Source organism: Palaemon carinicauda, chromosome 10 (assembly GCF_036898095.1).
Source record: "Palaemon carinicauda isolate YSFRI2023 chromosome 10, ASM3689809v2, whole genome shotgun sequence".
Taxonomy (NCBI): Eukaryota; Metazoa; Arthropoda; class Malacostraca; order Decapoda; family Palaemonidae; genus Palaemon; species Palaemon carinicauda.
In genome coordinates this window covers 155,368,427-155,396,402 of record NC_090734.1, presented here as the reverse complement: position 1 = coordinate 155,396,402, position 27,976 = coordinate 155,368,427, and the positions used below count along the sequence as shown (strand labels likewise).

At 45.2% G+C, this 27,976-nt stretch overlaps 1 protein-coding gene across 1 annotated transcript in view; it reads left to right on the top strand.

Moving 5' to 3' along the window:
- The window catches only part of LOC137648895 (ATP-dependent RNA helicase A-like), a 37,469-nt gene extending 19,295 nt beyond the window's left edge, over nt 1–18,174 (top strand). The window contains exons 8-12 of the mRNA XM_068382069.1: nt 7,464–7,562; nt 15,573–15,719; nt 15,836–15,998; nt 16,955–17,209; nt 17,265–18,174. Of these exons, the coding sequence (XP_068238170.1) occupies nt 7,464–7,562; nt 15,573–15,719; nt 15,836–15,998; nt 16,955–17,209; nt 17,265–17,368 (768 nt within the window). The 3' untranslated portion in view covers nt 17,369–18,174. The remainder of the gene's footprint in view (nt 1–7,463; nt 7,563–15,572; nt 15,720–15,835; nt 15,999–16,954; nt 17,210–17,264) is intronic.
- The last annotated feature ends 9,802 nt before the right edge of the window (nt 18,175–27,976 follow it).

Sequence of the window (27,976 nt, the reverse complement as noted above, 5' to 3'; positions counted from 1 at the left end):
GATTGTTGGAAGAACCGCTGGAAGATTGGGGGTGGTTGCACCCAACTCCAGCCTAGACCGTTCTTGATGATGCTGTGTGCCCAAGGATCGAAGGTCCAACGATCCTGGAATTGGCGGAGTCTTCCTCCCACCGGAAGCACTTCATTGCTTCTGGTGTCCCGAGGACTTGTTGCCTCGGCCGCTATCTCCCTTTCCTCCTCTACCTCTGGAGGGACGACGAGAGGCGTCTCTGCTTGCACCCCTGGACGAGCCTCTACCTCTGGCATGAAAGGTAGTGGATGGCTGCTCAAAGGCAGGGGTGAAGACCGGTGACTGTGACAACACCGGTTGGGGGACCAATTGAAAGGTCTGTTGTGGTTGGGCAACCACTTGGGAGGTAGCGGGTCCCGGAAACTGACGTCTTTGTTGACGTTGCTGGGGTTTCGGTTTCTGAGGTTTCCTCTTAGGCTGAGGTCCATCGTCCTGAGAGGTTTTCCTTTTCCTGGACATGCCCCACTTGTGGAGAAGGTTCCTATTCTCCGTGGCGGCTCTGTCCGTTATTTCCTTGACAAGGTCCGAAGGAAACAGGTGCTTTCCCCAGATGTTGGAGGAAATCAGCCTCCGGGGTTCGTGTTTCACGGTGGCACCGACAAACACGAATTCACGACAGGCTCTACGAGCCTTTATGAAATGGTACAAGTCCTTCATTACCGTGAGTAAGTGGGATTTGGCCAGTACCATGTAGTGATCGGGTACTGCTGTGTCACAGGCCATAACTTCAAGTTGGACTTGATGAGAAAGAGACGCTGCAAGCCTCTCCTTCGTGTCTTGTTCCCGGCGAAGGAGGTGATCATTGAGCTTAGGGAGGTCTTCATTAAACTGACGTCCGGCAACGTCAGGATCGAGCCTACCCACAACGAAAGTATGTTGGACATCTTTCCATTGTCTAGTGTCAGGGGGCGTTACGATGGAGAAGGGTCTGCACTCCTCCAGTGCAGGGCAGGGTTTCCCTTCTTCCGCCGCTTTAAGGCATGCAGCCAAGGCCTTTTCCAAAAATGGAAGAATCGCAGTGTCGGGAGCGACATAAGTAGGATGCTTCTTGCTCAAGGCAGGAAGCTTAGAGCAGGTAAAGCCCCTGCTCTTAAATGCGGAGGCTAGCATAGCCTGGGCCTTTGCGAGATCGAACACTATCTCTTCCTTAGGTTCGGTCTCCTCCTTCGAGGCAGGTTCAGAACGAAGCCGGACGTAACAGTCCGGGTAGGCCTCGAAGCTTGGGAAGAATTCCACATCTTCCAACGGGACCGTGCCGATTTTGTCACTAACAAAGATCCTGCCGGTCGCAATAACCATATGCTCTGCATACCTCCACGGGTTGGCATGAGAGCAAGCTGGGAGATCCTTAACCGAGATCTTCTTCGGTTCTCTGGATCCAATCATAGACCTGATGGACTCCTGGTTCTCCTTCAGTCTGTCGTCCATGACAGCTCTAATCAGTCGGATCAGTTCTTGTGTAGAAGAGGAAGGATCCGGGGTCGAGGAGGTAGACGGAATGGACACATCCGTCGGTGTAGGAGTAGGCGGAGGGATGGACGAGGGAGTAGCTCCAATCTCCGACTCGGTGTATTCCACCTTGTCTTCGTCCTCTTCGGCTCCTTGAGCCATAAGCGTCTTCTCCGTGTCTTCCGAGACGTCAGAGATCTGTTCATCCTCTTCGGAATCTAGGCGACACTCGTGCATGGACTGAGCCATGACCACATCAGGTTCCACCGTAATTTGGACAGTGGGGATTGCTTCCTTTGGAACCACTGAATCAGGGGAGGCCTTAGGGAACAACAGGGACCTCAGTTCTTCGGTGGCCAGGTACGGTTCAGTGGCATTCCTCTGAAAACCACGCACCCACTTGCGCAGTTTCTCACGAGCAATGTCTCTAACCTCCGCTGAGGGAGGGTTATGGAAGGCCTCAACTAGGTAGGCCTGGCAGACCGTACATTCCAGTGGATTCCAGAACTTCCAATCCCCTTTCTTGTCTGAGCAAGGGGCGTGAGTCCTGCACGCCGTATGTCCGTAAAACTGGGAGCGTTTCACGGCACAGTATGCGAAATCGCACTTCATCTGCTCCTCCTGTGGAAGAAAGAGAAAATGAGTATGGGGGAGTCATAGGAATGGCTCTTAAATTAAGTTAATATTAATCATTAATTTTAACTTACAGAAGGTGTGATGCATAGAGAGTGAAACAGTAAAGGAGAACACGCTCCATGCATCTCGCCCGGCTGGTTACCATAGGCTTGGTCCTGGGATAATCCAAATGACCGAGATCATTGGATATAGTTTCTTAGGATTCCCATTATATTGGAACTCCATGGAAAGCCAAGGACAAGGTTGGGATCGAATTCATTCGGTTCCCAGATAAGAGCCAGAAGGTCTCATTAAGGGTAACTGCTTCTGGCAACCAGCCGTGCTAAGATGCACATAGCATGCTGGAAATAGAAGAATGCAAAGAGACAGCATGATCACTAATAGAGCAGTACTAGGTACTGATCTTAGAAGCGAAGCAGCTTATCTATTTGCCAGGTAGGGCTATCTTAGTCTTATGATAGCTACAGAGAGGGGGTGCAAGTATTCTTGACGCCTCCGGGGTATCCGGCAAGCCGCCGGCACGCCGGAGCTCGCTCCAGCATAGATTCTGGCATTAGAACAGACAATTTTCAAAGGTCAGTTAGATACCAGGATGGCGGCCGCCGGCACAACGGCGGCACGCCGGCAGGGAGCGGCGGCTCCGGCAGCCGGAGGATGCCGGATTGGTGACTGGGGTAAGGATGGTACAGGTAGTATCGGGTTGCCGGCAGTATATGCCGGCACTCCGGAGATCGACCGGCAAGCGGACGATTAGATAGGAGTAGGAGAGCCGCCGGTAGTAGCCGGCGGCAGCCGGCAGTCCCTCGGAACACGGGGGGCTGGCGGCAAGGGTAGGGAAGTCACCAAGAGGCAGGTATTGCCGGCATAAGAGGCGGCAAGAGACCGGCACCCGGATAGATAGAGAGACAGGGGGAGGGGGGGAAGGATGCAGGAAGTACCTTCAGGGTTCCAGACATCCCTCCCCCTCCCTGAGGGGGTGTACCCATGATAGAGACAGGCTCTATCATCCATATGCAGGGGTCACTAGGGACCGGGAGCAGGTAGTCCAAGGGAGGACTAGGGAACACCCAAGATGGGGGGGGGGGGGAGACTCCCTTATGCAGAGCTACACTAGGAACTAACCTTATAGGACACTATGAAGGTATATGTACCAGAGCGGACTGCACAAGGAAGCTCGGGTAGCCCTACTCATCCACCCTAAGGAGGAGTTGTAGGACAGGGGACAGATGAGTATAAACTAACCTAAGCATAGGCTAGGCTATACAAGAGATAGGTGGGGAGGGAGAAGAGAGGGGTCTTCCCAGGAAGGGTTTCTGTACCAGAGCGGCCACAAAGGGAAGGGAGGACACTCCCTAACCTAAGATTAGGCTGATCGGCTAAAACGGTGCAAGAGTACAGTTTCAGCATGGAACAGAGAAACCTTCCTAACCCGACCTAGATCAGGGCTAAAAGTCCTGAACTAGGCAAGGAAGAAGACGTATCGCTATCGCAGGAAAGTCGCAGACTATCCTAGCCATAGAGGTAGGCTAGCCTAACCTCACTCTCAGACGCAATCCTAAAGGGGGTTCATTCCTTTAGGGAGGACTGAGAGGCGATATAATACTCTATTAGACAATAAATCCCTTTACTCAGAAAAGGGATCAAGGCTAATTAGAGGGAATGCCAAGGCAGGGGATGAAGGAAGCATATAGGGGTCCTAAGGTTAGGTTAGGCTAGTAAGAATCACTGACTAGCCTATCCCCTATATGGTCCCTGAAGGCGAAAACATTTGCATCACTAGTCAAAAGTATTGTAAAATAATAATGCCACTATCTTCATAACGTAGTCTAGGATCACTGATAAATCATGCATGAACACTTGTATATAGGCTCCTGGCCTGGGGGCTATAGTAGCCGACTGGTATGAGGTCAATCGATGACCGATAAAAAGCGTCTAAACACGATATAAAAGTTCCTAGCTATGAAGACTAAATAAACTAATGTATTCGATTAGTATATAAGGCCGGAAGCGTTGTTGTGGCTAACTAAATAAGTCATGCAAAACAACAACGACGCCATAAAATGGCGGGTCCGGTAGAGGCACAGCTCTGCCACAAAACATCAATTATTTCGCAAAATAATATTTACTTTACGGCCAGAGCTTAATTAAACAATACTGGAACCTTGTACTCAACTTTCCAGAAGAAGGCGAGGCTGAAGGTAACGACATAGCGAAGATGCAAAACGATAAAGTTCACACAAGGGAAAATCCGTCTCAGTAGGGCAGCTACTAAACAAAGGATAAAGACGCGCGTGACGTCATTAGAGCAATGGCGTCCGTTTGTTTACGTCTCGAGTATCAGTAGTAGCCACGAGTGAGATTAGCTGTGGAACGGCTCCCAGCTATTCTCAGCCCTTACACACCGAAGCGTTAACTCTGTTCGGGGTGGAGATAGCTATGTGGCACGACCAGACATGCGTGTCCCCTGTTGTATTACGATGTCTTAAAGGGAAACCTTTGAGATACTCGCTCCAGAAGTTAGAATTCTGTGATAACCTGTGGTTAAATTCTCTGGGAATATCTTAGTAGTCTTATACCCAAGGAAGCTACCAAACAGGAACCTTCCATCAGGACGCCATGGCTTGAGCCCAAAAATATAAGTTTTGCGACACTACTTGCCAATTCCTTACGGTAACATGACTAAGCGAAAAAATGCAAAACAAATAGAAAGGGGCACTCGCGGAAAAATGGCTAACATTCTAATATACGGCATTTCAGAAAAAAAAAAAAAATTCAGCCACGTGCTAGGCAAACCATCAAGGCACATTTTCCGACAAATAAACATCTAAATGAATCATTACTCTGTGATAGTTCCTTAGTACGTAGTAATTTTGAAAGAAATGGGAAAAAACGAAAAAATGGCAATCACAGGAAAATCGAACACACCTATATATACGCCATATCTGGCTAAAAAAAAAAAAAGATAGGCATGGGTAGCCAGATCATCTAGAAACACTTTCCAACACTATAAAAATATAAGTTTTGCGACACTACTTGCCAATTCCTTACGGTAACATGACTAAGCAAAAAAATGCAAAACAAATAAAAAGGGGCACTCGTGGAAAAATGGCCATTCTAATATACGGCATTTCAGAAAAAAAAAATTTCAGCCACGTGCTAGGCAAACCATCAAGGCACATTTTCCGACAAATAAACATCTAAATGAATCATTACTCTGTGATAGTTCCTTAGTACGTAGTAATTTTGAAAGAAATGGGAAAAAACGAAAAAATGGCAATCACAGGAAAATCGAACACATACTTATATATATACGCCATATCTGGCTAAAAAAAAAATAGGCATGGGTAGCCAGATCATCTAGAAACACTTTCCAACACTATAAAATTATAAGTTTTGCGACACTACTTGCCAATTCCTTACGGTAACATGACTAAGCAAAAAAATGCAAAACAAATAAAAAGGGGCACTCGCGGAAAAATGCCCAACATTCTAATATACGGCATCTCAGATAAAAAAAAAGACATTCACGTGTTAGCCCAACCATCAAGGCACACTTTCTAACACATAAACATGAAAAAAAAATCAATAATATACGGCAATTCCTTACTACGTAGTAAATTTTTACAAATATTGAAAAAAAAACAGAAATTGGCAACCGCAGTTAAATACCCAATATACCAATAACTACGTCGTACCTGACAAAAACAAAATCACGCATGGGTAGCCAGATCATCTAGACACACTTTCCAACACTAAAAAAGCAAAAGTTTTACGACACTATTTCGCAATATCTTACGGAAAAATGACTTGGCAAAAAAATGAAAAAAAATGAAAAAGGGGTACTCGCGGTAAAATGCCCGACATTCTAATATACGGCATCTCAGATAAAAAAAAAGACATGCACGTGTTAGCCCAACCATCAAGGCACACTTTCTAACACATAAACATGAAAAAAAAAATGAATAATATACGGCAATTCCTTACTACAATTTTTACAAATATTGAAAAAAAACAGAAATTGGTAACCGCAGTTAAATACCCAATATACCAATAACTACGTCGTATCTGACAAAAACAAAGTCATGCATGGGTAGCCAGATCATCTAGACACACTTTCCAACACTAAACAAGCAAAAGTTTTACGACACTATTTGGCAATATCTTACGGAAAAATGACTTGGCAAAAAAATGAAAAAGGGGCACTCGCGGTAAAATGGTCCTCGTGGTGATGAACGACATTTTAACTAAAAAAAAAATCATGCACATGGTAGCCAAACAATCCACCAAGACTTTCCACAACTGATACCTATACAAGTTGCACCATTCTACGACAATTTCATAATACGTAATAACTTTGATAATTATGCAAACTACCTTAGAAGGGTAAACTCGGTCGCGAACGACCCCGACGCGTCTCAGAAATCGGGGAAGGAGTACAGCTACAGCAATGCACATCTGGACACTACTAGAGCGTGTAGGGGAGACACCTCCTGCAGGTCGATCACTCACAAATTCAGTCACGGGGGTGAGTCACGTGAGAAAAACCTGTTTTTTTTTGACGCTCGGGGTCGCGAACGACCCATCGTACCTATCCAGGGTTAATATGTCTCATTTTGGTACAGTTGTCGGTACTAAATGTAGATTAGCTTCCCATGGGTTCCAGCTGCCGTGCTTCCTACCTTCAGTTCTTCATTCTTTTCTTGCTCAACTTTGCCTATTTTTTATAGCATGCCTTATAATCGCTCTTTACCAAAGCATCCAGATTGGAAAAGTGTCAAAGGTTAATTTATTGGAAGCAAGATGGCGTTAAGTCTTTCAGAAAGAAAATTTGTCTTCTCATTTATTGGTAATATTGTGAGAATCTTGTGGAACTAATGTATGATGATACTTTGTCAATTAATTAATTTTTTTTTATCAATTTGGAATATGTAAAAACAAGCAAGTTTGATGGTTAGAGGAAAAACGGGAATGTCAATAATGTTTTTCATTTAGTAACTAACTATTGTAAAACACTCCTTATGTAGTTGTGTTTTTAGGTTAGTTTTTACCATTACTATAAAATTGTTCCTTTGGACTTTAAATTTTGATAGGGTAAGTTATTGTTAACCAATCTTTCAGAAGCTTCCATTGAAATTGTATGATCAGTCTCTGATAAAAATAGCATTAATTTTCTAATTTTCTCTAGTGATTTGCAGGATTATAGGAATTACTACGCTTCCTAAAACTATTTCACAGGGAGTCTACAAACTATTGTATTTTTTGGGTTTATGTAGAAACGATACTTATTTCCAAACATTTCATGTTCTTATAATAACATTACAGTGACATTGTGTATTATATTAATTCAGATCCGTACGCAAGCCGTCTCTTGCAAGCAGATGACAATGGTAACTCCAATACATTTGATGCTGTTCGGTGCTCGAAGAGTTGAAGCAGTCGAGGGCGTTGTGAGTATAGTTAGATATTTTTTTTTTTTGGGGGGGGGGGGTAGATGGTTTTTATCAATTACTCTTTTGTTAAAATTTCAGTGTTATACCTTTATTAAAATCACAGTTGTAGGGATTAATATGTTTTACAAAATAAAATAATTTTATTTGCATATTGTTCCAAATTTGTGTGTACAATAGTATCATCTCCGTAAAGAGACAAAGCTTTTATAAACTGTGGTTAATTATAAAAATTAAAACTTTAATAATACAAAAAAACTGGTTCACCATAATTCTCTGATATTCCTACTGTCTCTAATGTATTTGAATGTTAGGTCATGTACAGTATTAAAATTAATAAGAGAAGGAAATGGTTACCCGTTTCTTATTTGGCTAGATACTTGTCATTTTCACAGTTATTTACTGTACCCTTTTTAGAACCATATCCTATATTATGTTTCTTTATTAGTATCAGACTTTAAACATTTTTTCCAAGATTTTTCTTTCAATATATCTTAAATTTGTCGTAATTTGCAATCCATGTAGAAATGAACTGGGTTTCAGACTTTCAAACCCTTAGTGATCGTTTTTTGCGTGAACAGTCGGTTTTAAACATAAGACTTACCCGGTAGTTATATGTAATTAAAGCTATATATATATAACTACCGGGTAAGAATGTTCAAAAATTTATTTTATAATGAAAATACCATTTTTCAATATTAAACTTACCCGATAATCATGTAGCTGTCAACTCTGTTGCCCGACAGAATTCTATGGAGGGATACGCCAGCTATCACAATACTAGAAGGGGGTGTTCTTACCAGCGCCACCTGTGGCCAGGTACTCAAGTACTTCTTGTTGACACCTCCTCAATTATTCCTCTGTCGTGCTTCTGACAAGACGTTCTGGGATACGCTTATGTTCTTGGAGTATTTTCACGACTTTGGTGAAGTATTTCTCTTTGATTTCGGCTGTCGCTTTACTGGAAACTTCTATTTTAGCTTAGTTAGCTTTTGGAATTAATTTGATTATTTTTGGTGACGAAGAGAGTATGAACTCTCGTTCACCTTTCAATGGCCGACCCTTCCCTTAGACGGAAGTGTTGGTGTCTAAGAGAGTATAGACTCTCTTTCTTAATTTTGCTTAACAAAAGTTATAGATTTATTTTATATCTCTCCGCCTCTTATAGGCCTCTTCGATTAACTTCCTTTTATTATAAACTTATTAAAATTAATTTTTATATTTGTTTATATTCGACCTTCCTAATAGTAGGCGGTCTTTTCTTGGTACCGAAGTTAATTATCGTGAGCCCGTCATTTCGGTTTTACCTGTTAACATATTATGCTATTTTAAGGTCTTTGAAAGAATTTCTTTGATAGTCTTGTACTTTTTCAAAGTTGAACTAACGTTTTGTTTGTCTCGGCAGTTGTTGATGTTCAGAACGTTTCAACTTGCACTCTATCGTTACGATAGAGAAAGAATGTTCACGGTTTCACATTGCAGTAAAGAGTAACCGTTTCTAGCGTTTTGTTCATTCTTTCTTAACTTAATGGTTTTGATCCTAATAAGGAACTTTTCTTTTTGGGAAATATTTCAGTTTTTTCCTTTAACAATAATATGTTTTAACGATATATATGATTGGGCTCTTCTCTCAGGTTCTAAGTCAAGAGAGAGAGAGAGAGAGAGAGAGAGAGAGAGAGGAGACGGAGGGAGAAAGAGGATAAACGTTTCCCTCAAGCCTGCCAGGCGTACGAGTAACGTCGTTATCGTTTTGCTCTTATCCCTAGTCTCTTTAGGGGAAGAAACTAAACGTTTCTAGAGTGATCTAGTGTTTAGTCTCTTTCCAGCCACTGAATTTTCTTTCATTAGATTTTTCTGTTACATTGTAATTCTGTTTTCGCAATTACTAACCTTTGAGAAGGATAGAATTGCGTGTTTCAGGTACAAACCACTTAAAGTTTCGAGTTCAGTGAAATAAGTGCAAACAGAAATCAAAGTGATAAGTGATTAGCGCAAAGTATGTCAGTGTTATGCGTGAGGGTACTTTTGTGCGCGCCAGTCGTCCTCCCAGTCCGGGACCTCTTGCAAGCTCCCAAGCCCAGGGGAGAAGCAATGTCGAAGGGCATAAGGGTTCGGCAGGCCTTGATCGGCGCACAGAAGTATCCTCGGTGGTTGTGGGCGTGTCTTACCGAGACCGTCACTCCCACCCGCAGACGATTGAGCCCTTATTTTGCTCGTCTGCAGAAGAGATTGAGAGTGCGCCTACACTCCCCCCCCCCCTATGCTCGCTCCGCCTGATCGCAGTACCACCTGCCAGGCGTACGATGTTGTGGACTCTACTACAGTCCATGCAAGCACAGCTTTCGGACCTGATGCGTGAGTGTCGTGCTGAGAGTGTTGCACCTCCTCCTCCTCCTGCACCGGTGGTGCACCAACCGCCTGCACCCGTTCAGCCTGTGCTGCACCCGCCTGCACCGGTGGTGCACCAACCGGCTGCACCCGTTCAGCCTGTGCTGCACCCGCCTGCACTCGCTGCACCCAGTCGCAGCACCATCTGCCAGGCGTACGATGTTGTAGACTCTACTACAGTCCATGCAAGCACAGCTTTCGGACCTGTTGTGTGAGTGTCGGGCTGAGAGTGTTGCACCTCCCCTGCACCCGTTCAGCCTGTGCTCAACCCGCCTGCACTCGCTGCACCCAGTCACAGCACCATCTGCCAGGCGTACGATGTTGTAGACTCTACTACAGTCCATGCAAGCACAGCTTTCGGACCTGTTGTGTGAGTGTCGGGCTGAGAGTGTTGCACCTCCCCTGCACCCTTTCAGCCTGTGCTCAACCCGCCTGCACTCGCTGCACCCAGTCGCAGCACCATCTGCCAGGCGTACGATGTTGAACCTCTTTCTGTGTTCGCTGTTCCCAGTGTTGTTCAGCCTCAGCCTTCTTTAAGGCAACCTTCGGTTTGGGATCAGGAGGATTACCCCACTCTTCCTCCTCCTCCCCTGGCTGCTCCACCGGTGGTGCAACTCTCGGTGGAGGTACAACCTCTTCCACCTGTGAGTCAGTCTCCTCAGCTGCTGCACCGAGTTCAACCCGTGCACCCTGATCCTGCGCCTCAGACACCTCTGCTTGCGGGAACTTTACCTTGTTCTGCGCAACCTCGGTCTCTTCACGCTCCACTCATACCACAGGAACAGGAACTTTCTGCACCTTCCACTGTTGTTGTTCCAGCTCGTTCTGACTCTGCTGTTCAGCATACCTTACCTCCATTTTCTAACCATGGCAAAAATATGAATCATGAGTTATGAATGTAAGGTAAACATTATGTTGATTTTTAAACCCCATGCAAGCATGCATAAAGCACTCTAGCACTGGTCATGGAATTTCTGAGAAATGTTAAACGCCATGCACACGCTCTGCTTTCCTTACAGCAGGCTCTGCTTACAGCAGGCTCTGCTTACTACATGCTCAGCATTCAGCATGCTCTGCATTCAGCATGCTCTGCATACAACATGCTCTGCATACAGCATGCTCTGCATCCAGCATGCTATGCATACAACATGCTCTACATACAGCATGCTCTGCATACAGCATACTCTGCATTCATCATGCTCTGCATACCTTACCGCATGCTTCTCAACATATCTTGGGTTGTTGCCAACTCACTAGACTGTCAAGCAGTTTCATAACGTTGCCTTCTAGTCTGCTGCTTTTGCACCAGTGAACCCTCACTCAGAGAACTTAGCTTTTCTAGGATAAGGTCCCTGTAGATGAGAAAGTTCTTTTCTCCCTCCTTCTGATATTCCCTTGAGGACTCTGTCATTTGGAGGGAGCCTTTAGCTGCATAACCTCTTATGGACTTTTATTTAAGCATAACATGCTTACAGGGAAGGTAATGGTTCCACTTCAGCCGCTAATCCCGTCTGTTTCCACACCTGCTCCCATAGACCTTGAGCTGTGTTGCATGACATGCAGTCCAAGCTTAGTCCTTGTTAGAGGATTTTTGTTTACGGAGTCAATGTGTCACGGGGAAGACGTTCAACAACCAACAGAAGGGACTTGTTGTGACGCAGTGCGGCAACCTCAGCAACCCGTTAAGGAGTTGTCTGTACGACCCAGATAGTCTAGACAGATTCGGGTTGTCACTGTACTTCCTCGCTTGCCCATGATTGTCAGTTTACAGACTGTGCAGCAGTATCATGATCTTGTGTCCGGCTCCGTCAGACGACTGGCTTTTAAGAGCTCCCACAAGTCGTCTCTGTCTGGAGATTTTCAAATGGACTATGGATCTGCCCAAGGAACTGGGCCTCCTGGTCAATTTTGAGGAGTCTCAGCTCGTTCCATCCCAGACCATTGTTTCCTTGGGTATGGATCTTCAGAGTCGAGCTTTTCGGACTTGTCCGTCGGCCCCAAGGATCTTCCAAGCCCTAGAATGCATCCAGAGCATGCTGAGAAGGAACCGATGCTTAGTCAGGCAGGGGATGAGTCTAACAGGGACACTTTCATCGCTGGCCCTGTTCATCGAGTTAGGGAGACTCCACCTCCGCCCCCTTCAGTATCATCTAGCTGCTCACTGGATAAAGGACATGACGCTAGAGACGGGCTCAGTTCCTGTTTCCGAAGAGATGAGGTCTACTCTAACGTGGTGGAAGAACAGCATTCTTCTCAAGGAAGGTCTACCTTTGGCTGTTCAGACCCCCGACCACCGTCTCTTCTCGGACGCATCGGACACGGGCTGGGGTACGACACTGGACGGACAGGAATGCTCGGGAACATGGAATCAGGAGCAAAGGACACTTCACATCTATTGCAAGGAGTTGTTGGCAGTTCATCTGGCCTTGATAAACTTCAAGTCCCTCCAGCTTAACAAGGTGGTGGAGGTGAACTCCGACTACACCACAGCCTTGGCTTACATCTCCAAGCAGAGAGGGACTCATTCGAGGAAGTTGTTCAAGATCGCAAGGGACCTCCTCATTTGGTCAAAGATCGAAAGCTCACGCTGGTAACGAGGCTCATTCAGGGCGATATGAATGTCATGGCAGATCGCCTCAGCCGTAAGGGTCAGGTCTTCCCCACAGAGTGGACCCTTCACAAGAATGTTTGCAGCAGACTTGGGGCCCTGTGGGGTCTGCCAACCATAGTTCTATTCGCTACCTCGATGACCAAGAAGCTCCTCTTGTATTGTTCTCCGATTCCAGACCCAACAGCAGTTCGCGTGGATGCCTTTCTGCTGGATTGGTCCCATCTCAACCTGTATGCATTCCCGCCGTTCAAGATTGTCAACAGGGTACTTCAGAAGTTCGCCTCTCACAAAGGGACACGGTTGACGTTGGTTGCTCCCCTCTGACCCGCGAGAGAAGGGTTCACCGAGGTACTGCAATGGCTGGTCGACGTTTCCCAGGACCCTTCCTCTTAGAGTGGACCTTCTGCGTCAACCTCACGTAAAGAAGGTACACCCAAACCTCCACGCTCTTCGTCTGACTGCCTTCAGACTATCGAAAGTCTCTCAAGAACTAGAGGCTTTTCGAAGGAGGCAGCCAGAATGATTGCCAGAGCAAGGACGACATCCACTCTCAGAGTCTATCAGTCTTAATGGGAAGTCTTCCGAAGCTGGTGCAAGGCCAATGCAGTTTTCCTCAACCAGTACCACTGTAACCCAGATTGCTGACTTCCTGTTACATCTAAGGAACGTAAAATCCCTATCAGCTCCTACGATCAAGGGTTACAGAAGTATGTTGGCAGCGGTTTTCCGCCACAGAGGCTTGGATCTTTCCTCCAACAAAGATCTACAGGACCTCCTTAGGTCTTTTGAGACCTCAAAGGAACGTCGGTTGTCCACTCCAGGCTGGAATCTAGACGTGGTCCTAAGGTTCCTAATGTCATCAGGATTTGAACCGTTCCAATCAGCCTCTTTTAAGGACCTCACATTAGAAACTCTTTTCCTCGTGTGCTTAGCAACAGGTAAAAGAGTAAGTGAGATCCACGCCTTCAGCAGGAACATAGGTTTCACATCTGAAACGGCTACATGTTCCTTGCGGCTCGGTTTTTTTTTTTTGGCTAAAACGAGCTTCCTTCCCGTCCTTGCCCTAAGTCGTTCGAGATCCCAAGCCTGTCCAACATGGTGGGGAACGAACTAGAGAGAGTACTTTGCCCTGTTAGAGCTCTTAAGTACTATTTAAGAAGGTCAAAACCATTACGAGGACAATCAGAAGCCTTATGGTGTGCTATCAAGAAGCCTTCTCTACCAATGTCTAAGAACTCAGTTTCTTACTACATCAGGCTTCTGATTAGAGAAGCAAATTCTCATCTGAAGGAAGAAGACCTTGCTTTGCTGAAGGTAAGGACACATGGAGTGAGAGCTGTGGCTACTTCAGTGGCCTTCAAACAGAACCGTTCTCTGCAGAGTGTTATGGATGCAACCTATTGGAGAAGCAAGTCAGTGTTCGCATCATTCTATCTCAAAGATGTCCAGTCTCTTTACGAGTACTGCTACACCCTGGGTCCATTCGTAGCAACGAATGCAGTAGTAGGCGAGGGCTCAGCCACTACATTCCCATAATTCCATAACTTTTTAACCTTTCTCTTGAATACTTTTTATGGGTTGTTCGGTCGGCTAAGAAGCCTTCCACATCCTTGTTGATTTGGCGGGTGGTCAATTCTTTCTTGAGAAGCGCCGAGGTTAAAGGTTGTGATGAGGTCCTTTAGTATGGGTTGCAGCCCTGTATACTTTAGCACCTTTGGGTTGATTCAGCCTCCAAGAGGAACGCTGCGCTCAGTAAGGAAGACGAACTTAAAAAAGAGACAGAGTAACGGTTCAATTCGACTTCCTTACCAGGTACTTATTATTTCATTGTTATTTGAGATAACTGTTATATGAAATATGGGATACTTAGCTATCCTTTAATCTTGTACACTGGTTTTCACCCACCCCCCTGGGTGTGAATCAGCTACATGATTATCGGGTAAGTTTAATATTGAAAAATGTTATTTTCATTAGTAAAATAAATTTTTGAATATACTTACCCGATAATCATGATTTAATTGACCCTCCCTTCCTCCCCATAGAGAACCAGTGGGACCGAGGAATAATTGAGGAGGTGTCAACAAGAAGTACTTGAGTACCTGGCCACAGGTGGCGCTGGTAAGAACACCCCCTTCTAGTATTGTGATAGCTGGCGTATCCCTCCGTAGAATTCTGTCGGGCAACAGAGTTGACAGCTACATGATTATCGGGTAAGTATATTCAAAAATTTATTTTACTAATGAAAATAACATTTTTAATCATAAGACTTACCCGGTAGTTATATATATATATATATATATATATATATATATATATATATATATATATATATATATATATATATATATATATATATATATATATATAGCTTTAATTATATATAACTATTGGGTAAGTATGTTCAAAAATTTATTTTATAATGAAAATACCATTGTGATCAAATAGAATTTACTGGAGCCAATACCTCAACTTTGGCCATCATAATATTTTCAAATTCACTCACACATATGAATCAGTTAGGGAAGAGAACTTAAGGGAAAGTATATTCTACTGCCTGGCTCTAATGGTTTATCAATGCAGGGTAATTTTTATTTTATCTTTTGCAAATATTGGAGCCAAGACTAAGGGGTTTCAGAGGTGTCCTCCCCCCTGCCTGCTCAGGTGTGTTATACAAATAGTTCTAAGTATAACATGTATATCGAGGCATACATTTGTTTAATGTGTAATCAAACGTGATGTGTTAATTCAACATGCAGTATCATCTTTGCCAAGATCCTTGGATGTGATGTGTCACATAATTCTAGCAGCATTTTTGAATTTATATCAGAAGCAGGTCTTCTGAATGCTATTTAACTTTTATGGTTTTAATTGAATATTCTTTTACTCTTTATTCACAAACTATATTGGTGTCAATGATCTTCAATGTCGGGATGCCAGAGAACTTTAAAGGATTCATTCGTACAACATGCAGTGTAGGACACCACCTAATGTTGTCACCGTTATCTCGGCAGGTACGTTTGGATGGCCGGATAAACTTGGATATTGATCCGGAGATCGCTGCAAAAATCGTAACTTTGAGACCATCCATCGATGCTTTGATCGTAAGGGGCACCACGACTCCAGAGCACATAACCGAGCCAAATCATCTTGACGAGCAGGTTAGATTAATATATTGTTAAAGGTTTTTGTGAAAAGAAAAAAAAAATTGGCTTGACAATGGAGTATTTCTCTCTCTCTCTCTAATAATAAAAAATATCATATTCTATGTTTTCAGATTTTGAATTGTGTACGTCAATTGAGCAGACTTAATGCGGGCAGGCACGAAATGGAACCCATTTCAATGGGAAACCAAAACTCGTTTAGACCTCCTCGCCAGTTCAGCAATTTCGGCGGAGGGCCTCCAAACAAACGAATGAGGAGCGACGATGGTCCCAGTGGTAGGTATCATTTTTACATTGTATGATAAAATCTCGCTAATTTTAGGAGGAACCCATGTGGATGCAAGTATACATATGGTTGACACGAATAACCAAGCCTTAGAATGAATATAAGCTTGTTTGTCCACACTAATTTACTTTAATGCATGCTAGGCTATTAGATAATAGGTCTTCAAGTTACAGGCTTAATAGGTTCCAAGAAGCTATATGGAAGTCTTAATTTTCTTAAATTTTGGCCTGGTGTTGGCTTAACCCGACTCCCATGCCTTTGATATCAAGCTATAAAAGTCAACAAATAGACCTGTTTCATGCGAAATAAATATCAGGTTATTGAAAATGTTGATTTGTTTACTGTATTAACCCTTTTACCCCCGGGCTATTTGGAACTTTCCAACCCTTTACCTCCAGGGGTTATTTTTTTTTTGCTCAAGCACATTTTGCAATATAATTTATTTAAATTGCTCTAACAGCCTTAATTTTTGTCATAGAGAGGTCAGGTTGGTCTCATTCTCTTGGAAAATGCCTGAAGTTTCTCAATAAATGCCTGAAGTTTCTCAATGAATTATCAAAAATATTAAAAAAAATATATAAATAGTTTTTCGCAAGGACGTACCGGTACGTCCATGGGGTAAATGGATGGGTTTTGTGAAACGTACCAGTACGTCCTTTTGGGGTAAAAGGGTTAAATGATGTACAGTATTATTGTTTTATTAAAGTATATAAACTTTATCCACAATATCCCAGATTTAGGAGTTAAGTTGAACGAGTATGTATCTCCAAATGTTTGTTGAGGACCCTCCTTAGCTGTTATAACTACTACAAACTATAAAGTGAATCTATACTTTCTTGTTTACTACAAAGTTTTACAATATACTATTATGTTTCATTAACATCAATTAAATTGATTTATTCCAGAACGTTTCATTAACATCGATGCATTTTATCAAATTTCACAGGCGGTGATATGCAGGGAGGTTTCAAACCTGGAGGAGTGTATACAGCCAATAGAGGTTTTGGTGGAAGAGGCGGTGGAGGCTACATGGGGAGCAGTGGACGTGGCGGAAGAGGATACGGGGCCAGAGGCGGCGGCGGCTATGGAGGCCGAGGTGGTGGTGGTTATGGTGGCAGAGGAGGAGGTGGTTATGGTGGTGGAAGTAGATTTGGTGGCGGCGGTGGATACGGCGATCGAAGGAGCAGCGGAGGATTTGGCGGTAGTGGAGGATTTGGTGATAAGAGGCGGTAGTGGAGGATTTGGTGATAGAGGAGGTAGTGGAGGATTTGGGGATCGAGGCGGTAGTGGAGGATTTGGTGATAGAGGAGGCAGTGGAGGATTTGGTGATAGAGGAGGCAGTGGAGGATTTGGTGATTGAGGGGGCAGTGGAGGATTTGGTGATAGAGGAGGCAGTGGAGGATTTGGTGATAGAGGAGGCAGTGGAGGATTTGGCGATAGAGGCGGTAGCGGAGGATTTGGTGACAGAAGGTAGCGGAGGATTTGGCGATAGAGGCGGTAGCGGAGGATTTGGTGATCGAGGGGGCAGTGGAACGGGTAGTTGGCAGACTGGTGGTAACAGGGGTGGAGGGGAATATAGAATTAAATCTGAAACGATGTAGGATAAAATTATAGTTTTGTAGATTTTCAACTGTAATCGTTAGGATGTGGAAGTGGCATTATGATTTGAATAGCATCCATTACTACTGAATGTGAAGAGCATTTTCCCCACCATTCAACAGTTATCACTACATTCTCTGAAAGTGGAATGCTTCAACATTATTTGTTTTCGAAACTTATTTTGTGAAAGATGGAGTACTTTTTCATATTACTGTAGAGCATTTGTTAAGTCAGTATTAGCAAAAGTTTTATAGTTTGATTAATAACTTTTCCTCTATGATCAATTTCATTTCCTGTATTTTGAACGGAAAGATAACCTTTTTCATGTAAATATTGAAAGGTGTAGACTTTCAGCACGGAGAGACTAGTCAGTTGGCGAAGCAAGCAGGGAGTAAAATGATCGATGTTATTTAGTTTTATAATAAAGGGCTATTGTAGATTATTTGAAATTCTCGGATCCATTTTGAACTTTGGAGTAAACTGGAAAAAATCAAAATAAGGCTTCATAGGATGCTGTGTTTGAGATAAGTGGAGTTTTATTTGATTCGCAATAAATTATAATTTTCAGATATTGTTTTATTATTTCATTATTGTCCTAATTTATTTTAGCCATGCCATACTAGAGATATTCTTCTTTGATCTGATATGTTAAACAGATCACAGAAAGAAGTATGTAAATTTTACCAAGATTAGATATATACCGAGTCTGGAAGAGTCTTTTCATGTTTTATCCAATTCCTAAGTTGTTTCTCTACTGAATTTAGATTTTTGAATAAACAAATATGTCACTTAAAATTTGGATATACCATAATTACAATGACTAAATCATTGTTTTTAAATAAACTAACATTTTTATTGTGAGATCAAATTTTACTGTAACTTTTCTAGGTTTTTTGCTAATGCCTATAATTTTTAGTGGAAGAGAGCAACTATAAGGGAAAGTTGTCTGTAAAGAGTTGCCATTTTTACTTCAGCATCTGGATAATGAAAATAATCAGCAGTGGCAAAAGGATTAGCTGAGCTGATTTGGTTATTATTGGAAGGAAGATATCATGAATATGTATCTTTGGGTTATTGAATTTTAAAAAACTGATTAATCAATAAAAAAACTGGCACCTTATTTCATTAGACAAGTGGAAATATTTTGTCCATCCTAACAGAGAAAAAGTAAAGTAGTTAATTGCAAATATTACAAAACTAATGGTTGTGTCTGAAATATGATTTGTTCTAACACGAATACTTACCGAGAACTACTTTCTTAGGAGTTACTGGTAACCTCCTCTCTACCGACCAGAGTTTTGCGTAGATTACCCCCCACCCCGCTTTCTAAGGAGGCCTACCCCCGGCATTAAGGAATGTGCCCCGAGGGTAGGCTTATCGTAGGTCGATGCCCGGCTGGGTCAGCCTCACCAGTAAGTTCTATTGGATTAGCACAATGCTAGCAAGGGAAGAGAGGCACTCGGGGAAGGAAGGGAGGGCCATTACCCGAAAGTAGTTCTCGGTAAGTATGTTAGGAAAAATAAAATTTTCAATATTTAACTTAGCCGGTGATTATATAAGCTGCAGCTCTGCTGCTCGACAGAAAACTCTACGTTAAAAATCCGCCAGCGATCGCTATGCAGGTAGGGGGTGTACTTCAACAGCGCCATCTGCCGTGCAGGTACTCAGTACTCAATGTAAACAAAGAACTCAATTTTCTCTCTGTCGTGCCACCGGCAAGACCTACTAATTCGCTGTTGCTAACTGGATTGGTTTTCACAACTTTTTGGTGAAGTACACGTTTCTAGTTTTGAGCTTTCGCTTTGCAGGCTTTATCTTCAATAAATCCTTGCATTCTTTTGTTGATATCGGATTATTTGTTGATGACTTTGGATAGTTTTTGAATTCCCCTTTGACCAATTCAAAATGGCTGACCTTTCTCAAGTCCCTAAATTCAGGAAGTGTAATGCTAGGGACTGTTCAAGGCGTCTTCCGAAGGCCTCTATCGATCCTCACACCGTTTGTTCCAATTGTCGGGATAAAACCTGTCAATTGGAAGATCGATGTGAGGAATGCGTTGGGCTTTCGGAATTCGATTTTATCGAATTCCAGAAATATACACGTAGGCTAGAGAGAGATAGAGTCAGGAGAAGTTCATCTCGCTCCGTTGAATTTTCCTCTCCTCATGCCCCACAACCTATTCCTTCCCCTGTAGTGGTTGCTCCTAATCCCCCTTCTGGCACTCAAGAACCTTCGATGGCAGATATGATGCGTGCCATCCAAGCTCTAGGTGAGAGAGTCGAGTCCTTGGCTAGTGACCGTAACCAGCTCATGGCGGACGTCAAGGAGCTGAAGTGTAAGAGTGCAGTGGGTGGTGATAAAGTGAGTGATAGTGTTGTGGATAGTGTTGCGCTTGAGGGTTCGTCTGTTCGTGCCTGTCGTCCTCCTAGTCCGGGACCTCTTGCAAGCTCCCAAGTCCAGGGGAGAAGCAATGTCGTACGACCAAAGGGTTCGAGAGGCTTTAATCAGCGAACAGACGTTCCCTCCGTGGTTTCGGGCGTATCTACCCAAGATCGCCCCACCCACACAGAGACGAGAGAGCCCATTTATTCCTCGTCTGCGGAAGAGGTTTCTCGTAAGAAACCATGGACCAAGGTCTCGCGGCCTCTTAAGCGCAAGTCGGTCCCTTCCCCGCAAGTCCAACGGCCCAGTTGTAGCCACTGGGTCAGTTCGGACTCGCTGCAGTCTTCTGACGACTGCTCACCTCCTAAGAGAGGCAAAGCGGTACCGCCTCAGGCAGTCACACCGTCTGTCGCCGCACCTGCTCCTGTAGACCCTAAGTGGTCTTTGCTGCAGACCATGCAGTTTCAGTTAACGTCACTAATGCAGGACTTTCGTGCGGAGAAGGTTGATGCTGAACCAACCTCTTGCCTACAACCAACCACGGTTGTGCGTCCTGTGGACGCTGAGGCGACCTTCTTCCGCACTCCAGCTGAGAGAGTCCCGCCGCCCATGCGTTCCAGTGTACCCTGCCAGCCGCATGTTGACGTTCAGCGACGCACGGAACCTTCTGTTGACGTTCGCGAGGTACAACAACAGTCTAAGTTGTTTTGTTTTGACGCGGTGCGTCAACCTCCGCAACCCAGTGTGGTTGCCTCTGCTCGCCCACATCAGACTAGACAGTCTGGAGTAGACGCTATGCGTCCCCGCGCTGCTATGGTTGTTGCCAGTTCACAGACTGGGCAACAGTTCCATGACGTTGCGTCCGGTTCAGTCACGCGTGCACCCGTGCTACCGGACTCAGCTGACCAGCCGATTCCTACTCCTTTGCCGCTTCCTCCTCAATTCTCGGATGATGGACTCTCTGATGATGACGATGCGGCACACGTTGATGAACCACATTTGGACCTTGACGAACGCAAGACCACGCAACCCTCTTTGGACTTTAGAAAAGTTCTTGCTCTGTTCAAAGAGATGTATCCGGACCAGTTTGTGTCTGTGGCTCCACGCTCTCCTCCGTCAGAGTTTGCTTTACGTACACAGTCATCCTCGCCTGCCTTTACGAAACTCGTCCTCGCCCGCTCGTCCAAGAGAGCTTTACGAGTTTTAGGAGATTGGATGCAGTCCAAAAAGAGCATAGGGAAGACAGCCTTTACGTTTCCCCCTGCGAAACTCTCTTCCAGATCGAGCGTCTGGTATGCCACGGGAGAAGTTCTCGGCTTGGGAGTTCCTGCCTCTGCCCAGGCCGACTTCTCAAGTCTGGTAGACTCTCCCCGCAGGCTAGCCATGAGACGCTCTAAGATATGCTGGTCTCCTTCGGACCTAGACCATCTGTTGAAAGGAGTGTTTAGAGCCTTCGAGGTCTTTAACTTTTTGGACTGGTGTCTGGGAGCTTTGAGCAGGAAGATCTCCCCTTCTGACAAGGAATCTTCCTTGCTCATAATGTCCTGCATGGACAAGGCCATACGTGACGGATCTAGTGAGCTTGCGGCTTCGTTCGTATCCGGGGTCCTCAAGAAACGTGAGAACCTTTGCTTTTTCCTGTCAGCTGGAGTGACACCGTGTCAAAGATCAGAACTTCTGTTTGCTCCTCTCTCAAAGTGCCTTTTTCCAGAGGACTTGATTAAGGAGATTGCTGCTTCTTTGATTCAGAAGGACTCACATGACCTGGTTGCGTCCTCTGCCCGCAAAGCCACCCCTTTGCCTACCTTGTCAAGACCCAGGATGGACACTCCAGCGTCCAGATTCATTCCGCCCTTTCGTGGCAGAGCCTCCAGCAGAGGAGGTGCTCGTGCCGAAGGGAGACGTGGGAAGAAGAAAGGTTCCAAGTCCTTTAAAGGCAGAGTCTGACTGCCACCTTCTTCAGACAGCAGTGGGAGCCAGACTCAAGAACTTCTGGCAGACCTGGGAGAAGAGAGGCGCAGATGCACAATCTGTGAAGTTGCTCAGAGAGGGGTACAAGATCCCGTTTGTACGAAAACCCCCTCTAGCAACGTCTCCCATCGATCTCTCTCCCAGGTACAGAGAGGAAGACAAGAGACGAGCATTGAAGCAGGAGGTGTCTCTCTTGCTAGAAAAGGGAGCGGTAGTCAAAGTCCTGGACCATCAATCCCCGGGCTTCTACAACCGTCTCTTCTTAGTGGTAAAGAAGACAGGAGGGTGGAGGCCGGTGCTAGACGTCAGTGCGCTGAATGTCTTTGTCACAAAGCAGACGTTCGCCATGGAGACCACAAAGTCCGTTCTAGCAGCGGTCAGAAAGGAAGACTGGATGGTCTCTTTAGACCTAAGGGACGCATACTTTCACGTCCCCATCCACCCAGACTCCTAACCTTTTCGGAGATTCGTTTACGAAAAGGTTGTCTACCAGTTTCAAGCCCTGTGCTTTGGCCTAAGCACAGCTCCTCTTGTGTTTACGAGGCTGATGAGGAATATAGCCAAATTCCTTCATTTAGCGGACATCAGAGCCTCCCTCTATTTGGACGACTGGCTTCTAAGAGCTTCTTCCAGTCGTCGCTGTCTGAAGGATCTAAAGTGGACTCTAGATCTGACCAAGGAATTGGGTCTCCTGGTCAATATGGAAAAGTCTCAACTGGTCCCATCCCAAACTATTGTGTATTTAGGGATGGAGATTCACAGTCAAGCTTTTCGGGCTTTTCCGTCGGCCCCCAGAACAAGTCAAGCCCAAGTATGCATCCAGAACATGCTGAAGAAGGAACGATGTTCAGTCAGGCAGTGGATGAGTCTGATAGGGACACTATCATCCCTGGAACAGTTCGTTTCGTTAGGAAGACTACACCTCCGTCCCCTTCAATTTCACCTAGCTGTTTACTGGAAAAAGGACAAGACGCTAGAAGCGGTCTCGATCCCAATTTCCGAGAAGATGAAGTCTTCCCTGACTTGGTGGAAGGACAGTATCAGCCTCAGAGAGGGTCTGCCCCTGGCTGTTCAGACTCCCAACCACGTTCTCTTCTCGGACGCATCGGACACGGGCTGGGGCGCGACATTAGACGGTCGGGAATGCTCGGGAACTTGGAACTCGAGTCAAAGAACGTTGCATATCAACTGCAAGGAGCTACTGGCAGTTCATCTGGCCTTGAAAAGCTTCAAGTCCCTCCTTCAAGGCAAAGTGGTGGAGGTGAACTCGGACAACACCACGGCTTTGGCGTACATCTCCAAGCAAGGAGGGACCCACTCTATGACGTTGTACGAGATCGCAAGGGACCTCCTCACCTGGTCAAAAGATCTAAACCTTTCTCTAGTAACGAGGTTCATCCAAGGCAACTTGAATGTCATGGCAGATTGCCTCAGTCGGAAGGGACAAATCATTCCAACAGAATGGACCCTACACAAGGATGTGTGCAAGAGACTGTGGGCCACATGGGGCCAGCCTACCATAGATCTCTTCGCAACCTCGATGACCAAGAGGCTCCCAATATATTGCTCACCGATCCCGGACCCAGCAGCAGTTCATATAGATGCCTTTCTACTGGATTGGTCACATCTAGACCTATATGCATTCCCCCCGTTCAAGATTGTCAACAAGGTACTGCAGAAGTTCGCCTCTCACGAAGGGACAAGGTTGACGTTAGTTGCTCCCCTCTGGCCCGCGAGAGAATGGTTCACCGAGGTACTTCAATGGCTAGTGGACGTTCCCAGAACTCTTCCTCTAAGGGTGGACCTTCTACGTCAGCCACACGTAAAGAAGGTACACCAAGGCCTCCACGCTCTTCGTCTGACTGCCTTCAGACTATCGAAAGACGAGAGCTAGAGGCTTTTCGAAGGAGGCAGACAGGGCGATTGCTAGAGCAAGGAGGACATCCACTCTTAGAGTCTACCAGTCGAAGTGGGAAGTCTTCCGAAACTGGTGCAAGTCAGTATCAGTATCCTCGACCAGTACCTCTGTAACTCAAATAGCTGACTTCCTTTTATACCTGATGAAAGAAAGATCTCTTTCAGCTCCCACTATCAAGGGTTACAGAAGCATGTTGGCATCAGTCTTCCGTCACAGAGGCTTAGATCTTTCCAACAACAAAGATCTACAGGACCTCCTTAAGTCTTTGAGACCACGAAAGCGCGTCGTTTGGCTACACCTGGTTGGAATTTAGACGTGGTACTAAGATTCCTCATGTCAGAAAGGTTCGAGCCACTACAATCAGCCTCCTTTAAAGATCTCACTTTAAAGACTCTTTTCCTGGTTTGCTTAGCCACAGCTAAAAGAGTCAGTGAGATTCACGCCTTCAGCAGGAACATCGGATTTTCATCTGAAACGGCTACATGTTCTTTACAGCTTGGTTTTCTAGCCAAAAACGAGCTACCTTCTCGTCCTTGGCCGAAATCGTTCGATATTCCAAGCCTATCAAATATGGTTGGAAATGAACTAGAAAGAGTCTTATGCCCTGTTAGAGCTCTTAAGTTCTATTTAAGACGAACTAAACCTTTACGAGGACAGTCAGAAGCTTTATGGTGTTCTGTTAAGAAACCATCTTTGCCTATGTCAAAGAATGCCTTATCCTATTTTATCAGACTGTTAATACGAGAAGCTCATTCCCATCTGAGTGAGGAAGACCAAGCTTTGCTGAAGGTAAGGACACATGAAGTTAGAGCTGTCGCAACTTCAGTGGCCTTTAAACAAAATAGATCTCTGCAAAGTATAATGGACGCAACCTATTGGAGAAGCAAGTCAGTGTTCGTGTCTTTTTATCTTAAAGATGTCCAGTCTCTTTACGAGAACTGCTACACCCTGGGACCATTCGTAGCAGCGAGTGCAGTAGTGGGTGAGGGCTCAACCACTACATTCCCCTAATTCCATAACCTTTTTAATCTTTCTCTTGAAATGTTTTTATTGTTGTTTTTGGGTTGTCCGGAAGGCTAAGAAGCCTTTCGCATCCTGGTTGATTTGGCGGGTGGTCAAATTCTTTTCTTGAGAAGCGCCTAGATTAGAGGTTTTGATGAGGTCCTGTAGTATGGGTTGCAACCCTTGATACTTCAGCTCCTAGGGGTCGCTCAGCATCCTAAGAGGATCGCGAGGCTCCGTAAGGAAGACGTACTTAAAAAGGCAGAGTAATTGTTCAAGTCGACTTCCTTACCAGGTACTTATTTATTTTATGTTTGTTATTTTTGAATAACTGCTAAAATGAAATAAAAAATCCTTAGCTCATAATAATGTAAACAATTATTGCTGGTCTCTACCCACCCCCCTGGGTGTGAATCAGCTTATATAATCACCGGCTAAGTTAAATATTGAAAAATGTTATTTTTATAATAAAATAAATTTTTGAATATACTTACCCGGTGATTATATATTAAAGGACCCTCCCTTCCTCCCCAATAGAGACGCAGTGGACCGAGGAGAAAATTGAGTTCTTTGTTTACATTGAGTACTGAGTACCTGCACGACAGATGGCGCTGTTGAAGTACACCCCCTACCTGCATAGCGATCGCTGGCGGATTTTTAACGTAGAGTTTTCTGTCGAGCAACAGAGCTGCAGCTTATATAATCACCGGGTAAGTATATTCAAAAATTTATTTTATTATAAAAATAAAAATTACTTAAAATTTTTTATTTGTTCCACACGAATACTTACCTCGAACTACTTTCTTAGGAGATTTACACTTTAGGAGGCGGGAGTGCTATTCTGACCCCCTGACCCGGGACGTGGAGGCCAAGAGGCCCAGGGATAATGGGACCTACTAGAAAGCGGATGCGAGGGTAACTACACAAAAGTTCACGATAGTGTCTAAGTACTCACCTTTTGAAAAACTTCTTCTGACGTTACTTCCAGTAGCGTAGTCGTGAAGAATGTGTTATCTAATGGTATCAGTCGGTACTCCCTGAAGAGGCAAGGAAGCAACTGGGCAGGAGGTAGGAAACCGCACTTGTGCCTACCGGTTGCTAGCCTTGATCGCGCCTGGGGCTTTTATCGTTACACCGCTTGGAGGGCGGAGATGACTGTTCCAATGGAGAAACCGTCTGAGGACTTCCTCGAGTAGTCCTTGAGGTAATGGGCAGTAAAGGTTGACTGGTTCGACCAAGTACCTGCTCGCAGGATCCGACCCACTGCCATGTTTTTCTCAAAGGCTAAGGAGGTGCTGAGGCCCCTGATGTCATGAGGCCGGGGGGTGCCTGGCACTGCTATGCCATCTTCCTTGTAGGCTCTGGCAATAACTTGTCTCAACCAGAAGGAAATGGTGTTCTTGGAAACTTGTTTCTTATTAATACCTGTGGAAACGAAGAGGCTCTTGATGCCTGGGCAGAGATGAGCTGTTCTTTCTAGGTATTTTCTAACAGTTCGTACAGGGCATAATTTTAAATCTTCTGCATTACCCGTCTTAGGGATGGCAGGAATTGAGAAACCTTCGAACTTCGGATCCCAGACTGCTGGGTTCCGAGTCTTAGCCACAAAAGAAGGCACGAACTTGAAGGATACTTCTCTCCAACCCTTCGAATGAGAAACGTCGTATGACAGACCATGGATCTCGCCCACTCTCTTAGCGGACGCCAAGGCCAGCAAGAAGACGGCCTTGAGGGTGAGATCTCTGTCCACGATATCCTTCAAGGGTTCAAAGGGGGGACGACACAGCATCTTCAGGACCTTGGCTAAGTCCCACTGGGGCACCTTACTCACCTGTGGGGGGCAGGACTGCTCGAAACTTTTGACAAGCATCGCTATATGTCTCGAGGCCCCCAGGTCGATGCCCTTCAGGAGGAAGACTTGGCCTAAGGCGGCTCGAACTCCTTTTATGGCTGGGATTGACATTCCCACTTTGTCTCTAAGAAATACCAGAAAATCTGCTATGTCTGGGACAGAGGCCTTAAGAGGTTTAATGTGCCTCTCAGAGCACCACTTCGTGAAGGAGGCCCATTTAGCCTGGTAGACCGCGGCTGACGACTTTCTCAGGTATAGAGACATTCTCTTAGCCGTGGAGGAAGAATATCCTTCTTTCTTCAGGAGCCGCTCGATAGTCTCCAGGCGTGAAGACGTAGGGAGAATGGGTTGTCGTGGAGCCTGAGAAAATGAGGCTGATGTAGAAGGTCTGACCTGACGGGCAGAGGCCACGGCGGTTGACTCGATAGGTCTTTTAGATCCGCGAACCACTCTCTCTCCGGCCACCAGGGCGCTACCAAAGTCATCTTTAGGTTTCGGGCTGTCCTTACTCTGTTGAGCACTTGTCTTATCAACGTGAAAGGGGGGAAAGGCGTACACATCCAGATTGTCCCACTTGTGCTGAAAAGCGTCTTCTAAGGCTGCTTTCGGGTCTGGTACAGGGGAGCAATAGACTGGGAGTTGGGCGTTGAGGTTGTTGCAAAGAGGTCAATCACCGGGGAACCCCAGCGTTGAGTGATGAGCTTGGCTACTTCTGGGAGAAGGGACCATTCTGTCCCTACTATCTGGCCCATTCTGCTGAGGCCGTCGGCCAGAACGTTTTTCTTCCCGGGAATGAACCTTGCTAACACCACCACTTGATTTTCTTCTGCCCAATCTAGAATTTCTATGGTGAGATCGCACAACTCCTTCGATTTCAAGCCTCTCTGTTTCTTTATGTATGCCACTACCGTGGCGTTGTCGCACATCAACGCCACGGTGTTTCCCTTTAGTAGACTCGCGAAGTGTAGGCAAGCCTTCTGGACTGCTTTCAACTCCAGGACATTGATGTGGAGTTCTCTCTCCCCGTCCAACCAGGTCCCTCATGCCGTTTCGTTGAGGAGATGGGCTCCCCATCCCTGGTTGGAGGCATCTGTGAACAGTAGTAACTCGGGTGGACAGGTCCCGAAGGGCATCCCCTTGAGTGAGTTCGACCGGCAATACCACCATTCCAGGGAGGGTCTCGTGTTTGGTAGGACTGGGATTAGCACCTGTTGCGAGTACAGTTGGCACCAGAGGTTCTTCAG